Below are 10,273 nucleotides of genomic sequence, written 5' to 3' on the forward strand. Positions count from 1 at the left end.
TGTTATTACAAGGGTTTTGTTAGTGTTTACTGTGCTATATAGAATTTGTTGAGATACTCCGGATGAACAAAACATGCAGTTTAGAATTTGAAATGGTAGAGGGCGAAATGGAGAAAGGACGGTAGGAATTCGGACCTGTCGCAAAACGGGATAAACACTAAAAAAGATAAAAGAGGTCTGTTTCCTACAACCTTACCATCTTTACAATAGACGTGGAGTAATTCATGACAAATGTTTTTGTATATTTTTGTATTCATTCACTTAAATAAATAAATATTGTTGAGGATATCGCAAACAATTTTAGCACTGCGTCTGGTTCCAAGTTTAGGCAAAACACTATCTGAGAAGTCTGCTAATGTACATACAATCTTTTACTCATCTTTAAAAACCGTCACTGTTTTCATTATCCATCAGCAGCTCTCGGTACAAACGTCAAAAAGTACAATCAAAAAATTACCATGGTATTTACCATATACTTGATTTAAACGCGCCTAATGAGTGTTCCTTCGCAACCATCAGTATACAGAGTGTGTCGTTACTCGGGCTAATCGCACGATTATGCATGAGAATAGATTAATATTTAGTACCACATTATGCTAGTTTGAGTGCGCCTCTATTCGTTTGTGCAAGGATGAATAAAATTAGTAATTGCGTGTACCTTTTTAACCGTGCCGCATCTTTTTTCAGTTTCTTTCAGCATATCAGGCTTGTTAGCTAGAATTTGACTGAGGATTATGTATTACTAGCCACCGCTCGCAATTTCGGCCAAGTGGACTTTAGTTTTCCCGTTCACGCAGACTTTTGTATGCTGCTCCAGTCCTATTGCCTTCCTCAATAAATTATTCGTTATTCAATACACAAAAACCGTTTCATCACTTCGAAACAATAGATCCTATAATTTGCGCGTTTAAACATACAAACTCATCGGTTTTATATTATTGGTATAAATTTGCATTGATATTGAAACATTTTAGATAGTAAGTAATACACAATCGCGCTATTCCAGTTTAATATTGGCTAATAGAAGTACCTAAGTGCAGGTAAATTCCGACAAATTAACTTACACACGATTCCAAGTAAAATGTTAATTTCCAAGTCCGCTTGTAGTTAGAAACATACCTGCGAGTATGTAGAATTATGATGAATGCGATGAAGTCGAAAATAATAGTTCACAAAAATACACAGTTGTAAAATGTTAAATACAGTAGCATAATATCCAATTTTTTTTAAGAAACTCAGCCCGAAATTTTTTGTTCTTCCAGCTTGAGTGCTTGACCGGGAATCCTGGTAAGAAATTATGTTATTTCTTGTGTCTCGGTCTAGATATGTATGCTGGTGCTCTTATCCTTGTCCGGGATAGCTCAATATAATCCATACTAATATTATAAATGCGAAAGTAACTCTGTCTGTCTGTCTGTCTGCCTGCTACTCAATCACGCCTAAACCACTGAACCAATTTGCATGAAATTTGGTATGGAGATAGTTTGATACCCGAGAAAGGACATAGGCTACTTTTTACCCCGGGAAAATGACGCATTTCCCGGGAAAATTCAGGTTTCGCCACCGAAGTCGCGAATAATCAATATTATAATGACATTGAATTAACAAAATTCCGTTGTCATTGCAACAGTTTTAAGCCTTAGCGCGATTTCGTTATATTGAGAGATATAAATAATTTTGAGAATATTTTTCGTGAAAAAAAAGCATATTTTATATCATCAAGCTACGACCAATAGGAGTAGAGTAACAGTAAAAAGTGTTACAAAAACGTGGAAAATTCTGACCCATTCTCTCTTATGTGACGCAAGCGAAGTTGCGCGGGTCAGCTAGTAAATAATAAAGATACAAGCATACATAATATCACTTCTGCTATACTTGAAGGTGATGGCGACGTGCATCATACCTCTAAAATAGGGGACGAACCATTGCCACATACATACGTACCAAACTTGGGACTACTAATAAGAAATATTCTAATATAAATATAGGTATATAAATAAATGTAACCAACTAATGTAGAAACGTTCTTAAATTAACACATAAAGTCTACCGTATCGATTTGTTGTACGAGCATGATGTAGCGTGTAAGTGTCGAATTATTTGATAAACAATCTACGTTGGTCGACAAACGTTCAAACGTGCCACAATTACAAAGAAATTGACGTTATTGTCACTAATTATACGGAAATGTTCTCAATATATAAAACTAGCTCACCCGCGCAACTTTGCTTGCGTCACATAAGAGAGAATGGGTCATAATCTTGCCCGTTTTTGTAACATTTTTCGTTGCTACTCCGCGCCTAATGGCCGAAGCGTGATGTTATATAGCCTATAGCCTTTCTCGATAAATAGACTATCTAACACTGAAATAGTTTTCAAATCGGACCCGTAGTTCCTGAGATTAGCGTGTTCAAACAAACAAACAAACTCTTCAGCTTTATAATATTAGTATAGATCAATTAGACTTTTATTTATTGTAACCTAAAAATCAAATTCAGGAAATGTCTTGTACTCAAATAAAAGGATGTAGTTTCGGTCCGATCTAGGTAAATATTGTTTGCTCATAAACAGTTTACACCTTGTGATAACTATTCCAACACGGAACAAATAACCTTTTTGTGGTTCACTCACTTTTGTTTTGGTTCCATACGTACATACATCTTTAAATATATTTTAATTTGTGAAAATAACTCTTATTTTCAACCCATTATTATCCCGCATTTGGGCAGATGCCTACAGCCAGAGATAAAGGTTAAGAATCCACAGTAGGGATGTTGTTTCTCCTTAAAAAACATTTTCGAAATTATGCCATATAATCACTGCAATCCATCTTAAATATGTCCTGTCTATGATCATAAGTAAGTCCTTGTGCATTTTAATAAATTACTTGCCTATTGCAATACGTCCGCAACGTCTTTGAAATGTTTTCAAACAAAAAGCTCTTTGTTTCTTAACAACCATTACTTATCTAGTTAAACAAAAACTCCTTTTACAATCCAATGACGGAAGTGTAACTCTCGTGGTACCGTCGAACAATAATATTGGCGATTGACAGGTTGTTTCTGCGCGTGCGTGGGCGGCGACCTCCCGCCCCCACTGCGCCTGCGACGGTATTGAGTGCGATGAGTAATCCTAGATATTATTGTAGGACTTATAAGGACTGTTTTAAGAACTTTTGTTATAAACGACGTTGGTTTGTTTTGATTAGTTGATGTAGTAATATGAGTGTGTGTTGTATTTGCTTGCTCCTTACTATGTATTCTAAATATTCTCGCGGCTTTCATCGTGTTTAGCCAGTTCAATACTCTGGCCAGGTTGTACAAAACATGAAGAGCAGCCCTGAGCAAGGCCCTTCTATAAATGATAAAAATGAAGCTTAATTCAAAATGAACCTGTAGCCTGTGGTTCAGTCTCCAAAGATGTTAAATACCTGAGTGTAGTTATCTGACTATCCCTCAAGTCAAAAATCTTTGCTGGAAGTTCAATTTAAAACTTACGATTGTAACAATTCTGCGACCATTTTATTTTATAAGAGCGTACATCCTCTACTACATACTTATAAATTATCGTTTTTAGAGCAACATCTTATCAAACAATCTCTAAACTCATTTTGTTATTCCTCAGGCTCGGTTCCAGCAGAAACAGATGCAAGAACGCGAGATGAAGATAGCCTCGCTGTACGAGGCTCAGCAGGCGCGCGCGCTGGACCGCGTCCGGCACTCCCCCAGCAACATAGGCAACACCGCCTCCCCCCCACATCAACCACCACCCGTGGCACATACACAACCTGGCAAGGTAACATCCACTTCAATATGCTATGTAATCGTAAACAGGTACAAACGTCTTTAAGGCTAAATGTCGCAAAAAGGGCATATGTTTACATTTAAATAAATTTGTCATTTAAATACAAAATTAAGCAGGTATCAGTTCTATTAAGAATTGCCCAGTAATATAGTTATTCGTTTCTTTTACGAGTAAATGTTCTCATCTGTGACTTTTTAGGAAACGACAGCATTTTAGTTTTTTCCTTTTTCTAACAACGACAATTGTAACTGTACCAAGCCTGGTTAATATGATTGGTAGATCTATCCTTTGATACGACAACTTGATGTATTGGATAATCAACACTAATTCTGACTAATTTTAAAACCTGATGTCCTAAATGATCAAAACTAATACCAACTTTAAGAAACCCTTCTCACCTTGTAAGCCTCTCTTCGAAGGTACGACAAATGTTCGAAGAACGTCGCACAAAAGGCATCGACAAGAGCTACCCTTTACAGCCGATCCACAACACTGACAAGCCGGCAGCCCGCAAGCCGCTGCCCAACGGCTACAGCAAGGTCACCGCCGGCCCCAAGCTCGGCATTGAGAGGAAGACCAGCAAGACACACACTAGTATTACTACACATAGTGTTAGGAGACAGCAACATGTGAGTAGACACGTAACCTGTAAAAAATGCATTTTTGGTGACTTTCATTATAATGAAGCGCTGTCGACTGCCTCTAGTCGACCAGTCTTCTAGTCTAGAAGTTAGTGTTTTAGGCTATTTTTGTTTGTCTTAAGTCAAAATGTTTTGGGTTAAATGAAAGATGGCCAGTATTTCTCCGTAACGGGAAATTAATTAACCATTACATAAACTTGATAATTATTACGATATTATACTACATACTACTATACTAAGGAAATGATTACAATAAAACACTAAAGTAGGGTATATTTATATTTAGGTTGCCTTAGCGATTCACTCACTTACTGTTGCCCAGATACAGAGTTACATGACAACTATTAACAATGCGCAATATTGTCTAAGCTGCATCGATTAATCTGATCACTAAGTTCCAAGATTGGTAAGAAAATAAAGTGGTTTTCAAAGACCTAACATAAGTGTAATATGTAGAATCTTGAAGTAAAGGTACCGTTTCTTAATACTATTTGTTTGTTGCAGAAAATAGAGAATATAGTCAACGGTTCTGGTGACCTCAATCACAATCACGAGCCAGACTTGAATTCTGTCAAACATAAGGTAAGCACGAGTAATATAGACTTGGTGACATTCAGAAGAATAACTATCGTAAAAATATATTATTTTCGTAAGTGTGGTGATTACTTTGTACTTCTCAGAATTTGGCAAATACGGTTGCCATGCTCTTGTTTTTAACGTTTATTTCGCCTCGCAACAAAATGTTTTCTCTTACAGGTCTCTTATTTTAATAATGCTTGCAAACATTTGTGATTGTTTGAAACATTAAGAATATCACCACTCTTTATCTATAGAAGAAAGTTAAGCTCTCTTTGTTTTCGTAGCTGCCTCAAAGCAACGGTGAAGTAATCCACCCCATCATCACGGACGAAGTAGACAAGGCGGAGAACAACTACCTGATAGAGAACGAGACGTTCCCGGAGGCGCTGGCGCCGACACCCACGCCGCGGTCTCCAGACCCTCCTGTTGAAATTAAGAAACCACCTCCTAGAAGGTAAGAGAAAAACGAAAAAAAGATGCATATTTCAAATGTTCTAAGTGTGGTAAGCAAATAAGGTTATTTGTTTGATTGATCTAAGTTTACCACTTCAAGGTTACCCAGCTTCTGCAGCAATCTTTTACTTCTTACGAAGACCAACTTTAGAATTATTTTTCGGATATCACTTGTTATGCTCGAAGGTGGCAAAGGAGTATTGTAAATTTTATTTCTAAAGTTTGTTTCCCGACCAGTAAGCGCAACTGGATACTAACGCTTCGATTCAGTTTTTTTTTTCGTTTCATCATATTGATCTATATGTAACAATAATAATTGTTTGTATTTATTTAGAAGTCCAGCTACAAGAAATAGTCCAGCCAAGACGAAACCACAAGCGTCACCTGCCGCCGCACCTCCGAGAAGAGTCATCAGTGAAAACGCTGTAAGTAAGAAAACCACTAACAAACAGACTAACTGATTTTCAAGGAACAGACGCTAGCTATTTTACTCTTGAGGGCATACCTTCTTCCTCAGCTGGCAACGGCAGCCGTCAGTCGAGCATACGAACATATTGGTTTATGAGACACTAAGGTGCGCGGGAAATTGTTATTGATTAAGTATACTTAAAAATACATAAATAATATAATAAGCAATTAACGTATATTTAGCGTAAAAGCGTGGAAGAGAGACCTCAGGCATTTTTTATATTATTTAATTGGAAGATCTACCGCTTTGCCAAAAACTAATTTAAGGACACACTGGCCAATGAAATGTCATTTATCATGACAAATATAAACATGACAATCCAAATTTGAATCCGCATATCATTTTAATCAAAATGACTGCGTGAACATCGTGTTGCGAAAATTTTTAGTTTTAAGTTTTGCAAATTTTCTGTGTTATTCGAAGTAAATAAATAGAAAAGGATTTATTTAAAGCAATATCTATGTGTGATGTGTACAGGTATCGGACAATAATAAGGCCCGAGGGGCTATGCAGCGAGGTGGACAACAGGTACGGAAGGAAATTATTTAATATCCTTATTACAAAGTTTTTAGGTGTTTGTAGGACGTAGGTAGCTTGCTTTTATCTCTTTTGTGGAGTAAATAGGGGTCTTCGGAAATAAGATGTGATTTTAGGGTTGAATGTGATATTCCTGCTTCATCTGCAACTTCCAAACCCGCACTTGATCAGTGTGGTATACTCATGGTTTCATTCTTTCAACATTTCGGAAAGACAGTACCTATCTAATTGGTAAAATTTATATTATTATCATCGATAACTCGATTAAAGACAAAAAAAAAATTTTTGTGTTAATTCTTTTACCGCAAAATTTTACGTCATAATTCTTTTTTGGGATTGAAATGACACTTTGTTGTTGTCTAGCTCGTTAATGTGCTCTAGGTACCTATATTATAAAATTAAATATTATCGCTTCTTATTTTCAGGTTCTAGGCAGAAGACCACCAACGGTAAGTTTCGTTAAATTATTCTTGACCACTTCCATTCTCGGATTTTAAGTTAGGTACACTCTAGCATATCTATTTAAATTGGTCAGGATAGCTACCATATTTAGAGTTCGGCCCCTATTCAACAAAGTGTCTAAAAGTGTCAAAAATCTATTCTTCTTATTCGAAAAAAAATCACCATTACTTTACAGTACCAAATAATTACACAAATAAGAGTGGACCTAAGAGAAAGAACCAGCAGATAGCCCAACAACAAATTTACCCCCATTTTTCTTCGTAGAGCCCCAACAGCGGCGGGGGCTCCGCGTCTCCAAAGGCTCGTGTACCGGGGGCCCCGGGCACCCCGGGCGGCTCGGCCGGCGCCGGCGTGCCGTGTGCCATTTGCGGCCGCCGCTTCGCCGCTGATCGCCTCGACAAACATCAGGATATCTGCAAGAAAGCACACGCTAAGAAACGGAAGCCGTTTGATGCCCTCAAACATCGACTAGCTGTGAGTTATAAATAATAAATTTAACCCATTTATGTCCCACTGCTCAGGCTCAGGCTCAGGCTCAGGCCTTGAGTCCACCACGGTGGCCAAGTGCGGGTTGGGGACATTGCAGGCCCTCAATAAATGTATTAAACAAATTTTAGGCCTGCAAGGTTTCCTCACGATGTTTTCCTACCAATCTAAACTGGCTAATGCTAGCAAACCTTTGACTCCAGCTAGTTTGAAAGTTTGAACACTTGGGTTTGGTATCGAACCTGTGTGAGACCGCAGACGTTCAATACAAACTATTGGTTAAAATAAAAACTGTGTAGACAATTAAGTAAACGGAATATTTAAACAATTTATCAAATTAATATTTCTTGCTGCATTTCGACAATAGGGAACAGACGTTCAAGAATACAAGGCAAGCCTAATTAAATGACATTCAATCTTTGTTTACATGTCGTTCATTGTGTCGTATGTATCGTAATCTTCTCCATATTCAAAACTACCTAATCCCATTTTAAAGATCGTTTTTTCGATCCTCAATTTGCTATCACCATTTTCTATGTAATGTCGCTTAAAGTGAACTGCATCTTTTTCAACCACACATTCAGAATGCAAAATAACGACATACCAAACTAATACTTTATTCATAACTAAGTACACCAATCTCACTTTGAAATCAGTGATGACCTATTAGGTATCTACATACACACATCATATTCAGTAGTAAACTGTGACATTATATTTTCCATATTTTCTATTAACATGTTCAAAATACCTAGGGTACGGAAGCCGAGCCGTTCATCCACAAACTACGCAAGCCGACCAACAACCCGTCAACAACGAAAGTGAAGCCGTTGAACAATAACTGGAGGCAGAAGCACGAGGAGTTCATCAGCGCTATTCGTGCCGCTAAGCAAGTGCAGGCACATCTCAACGCGGGCGGTAAGTACATAATTATGTTAGAACATGACGACTTTTTGAAAGAAGTTCGTATGAAAGAAATTCGTATCCTATAAATATGGACTCTTTTATTGATTTTCCCTTTAACGACTGTTGCATATTGCGTGGAAAGTCAATGGGGGAAGATAAACCGTTCCCTGATTTTTCTACCTAGATGGAATTAGGTCCACTGATAACAGACTATTCACTGTATTGTACGTTTGCAACCGTGAAGAAACTACCGCGCGATTAAACTGCAACTAATGTGTGACTGTTTCGCGACTATCGAGCAACACATATGCAACTGCAAGCGTTAAACAGATAATGCAGCAATTTGAAATCAGAAAGACCATTTTTAACATATCTGAATAAACCAACACTTGCTTCAAATAGGCCTACACTACAACAAACTCTCGAATTTTAGGTAAGCTGAGTGACCTTCCACCGCCACCGCCGTCAGAGAACCCGGACTACGTGCAGTGTCCCCACTGCTCCAGACGTTTCAACCAGGGCGCGGCCGAGCGACACATACCCAAATGCGCCAGTTACCAGTTCAATAAGCCCAAGCCGGCGGCCAAGAGGAGGTAATTGCGGTATCAACGAAGGGTGGAAATGATCGCAGTGTTGCCATTAAATACATGACCACTTGATAGCAATTACTTTAGACATGTCATTTAAGTGATTGTAAAATTGATATTTTCAGGATTATCTATAGTAATTAACCAATATAGAGATTTGAGATTTTTCTCAGATTGTACTTCACGTTATAAGGGGTTAAAAGAATTGCTATTAATGTGAGTTACTGATAACTGGCTGTTGAGATTAGGTGTGATTTTTGGCTGTACTAATTGTAGGAACAAAATATTTTTGAATGTCAATCGGCTAACATTCTCAATCGTTATGTCTGAGGTTAAAATTTATTTTCAAGAATCATTGTCAACTCATTTCGCGTACCTTATTCTACAGTTTATTTTCACTTACACGCTGTTTTATTTGTTTAAAAAATATTTGGATATTCTTAGCCCCAATCGATAATAATGGATGATCAGGCAGTAAAACCTTTCTATAAGGTTTGTTTTAGGGGTTCCCTTACGGTTCAGGATTTTATCATTCGTTTGTGTTTCGCCTCAATTTTCTACTACTCTGTTTGGACTTTTATAAAACATTGTCAAGGACAAACATAAGTTAATCTCATGGAATATCATTATAGTTGAAATGAGTAGAATAAAACTGAGCGATAAAAGAAATCATTCAAATTCTGAACCGTAAATTGCCAGAACTACCCACATTTAATATTCTGTGCTTCATGAAAGAAAATGTCACATTATCAGGTTATTTTGTGAAGGAAAATGTTCCTAATTGCATCTAGTTCATTTAAAATAACGATCATCGTATAATCATGACACACATACCTACATATTTTTGTTTTCATTCGTAAATGTAACTGAAAATGTGACATAATATTTGTAACACTGTTTCATTATACTTAAACTCTTATTCAGTGTTTCAGTAGCGCGATTCTCTACAACTATTGAGTGTAAACAACCGGCTAGCTATCGAGAAATTTTATACGATCAGCACCTCTAGCGGGTGTGATAAGAACTAATTTTACATTAAATTCGAAATGTCAAATTCTCGATACTCTTTAGTACCGAGAATAGAGAATCGCGCTACAGTAAATCAAACTAAGATATTAAATTGTTTTGTACTTAACTTCATATTAATATTTGTACTTGGTACATCGCCATAACGAATGTCGGGACCTTATTATGATAATAAACATGTAATAGGAGATTTAAGTCAATCAATGTTTTGTACAAAGGATAATGCTTTTTAAAATGTTATTAACAATGCAAGTGTTATTGGAATATTAAAATGTACTTTATTATTTTGTAACTACTTTGTTTCATTCAGAAGCCTATAGAGG

At 37.0% G+C, this 10,273-nt stretch overlaps 1 protein-coding gene across 1 annotated transcript in view; it reads left to right on the forward strand.

Moving 5' to 3' along the window:
• Positions 1 to 10,242, forward strand: part of LOC142981029 (uncharacterized) — a 45,063-nt gene extending 34,821 nt beyond the window's left edge. Inside the window, exons 2-11 of the mRNA XM_076126683.1 lie at positions 3,625 to 3,795; positions 4,224 to 4,433; positions 4,950 to 5,027; positions 5,309 to 5,478; positions 5,812 to 5,902; positions 6,424 to 6,474; positions 6,909 to 6,932; positions 7,210 to 7,419; positions 8,187 to 8,349; positions 8,771 to 10,242. Of these exons, the coding sequence (XP_075982798.1) occupies positions 3,625 to 3,795; positions 4,224 to 4,433; positions 4,950 to 5,027; positions 5,309 to 5,478; positions 5,812 to 5,902; positions 6,424 to 6,474; positions 6,909 to 6,932; positions 7,210 to 7,419; positions 8,187 to 8,349; positions 8,771 to 8,934 (1,332 nt within the window). The 3' untranslated portion in view covers positions 8,935 to 10,242. The remainder of the gene's footprint in view (positions 1 to 3,624; positions 3,796 to 4,223; positions 4,434 to 4,949; positions 5,028 to 5,308; positions 5,479 to 5,811; positions 5,903 to 6,423; positions 6,475 to 6,908; positions 6,933 to 7,209; positions 7,420 to 8,186; positions 8,350 to 8,770) is intronic.
• The last annotated feature ends 31 nt before the right edge of the window (positions 10,243 to 10,273 follow it).

The sequence above is a fragment of the Anticarsia gemmatalis genome, chromosome 19 (genome assembly GCF_050436995.1).
Source record: "Anticarsia gemmatalis isolate Benzon Research Colony breed Stoneville strain chromosome 19, ilAntGemm2 primary, whole genome shotgun sequence".
Taxonomy (NCBI): domain Eukaryota; kingdom Metazoa; phylum Arthropoda; class Insecta; order Lepidoptera; family Erebidae; genus Anticarsia; species Anticarsia gemmatalis.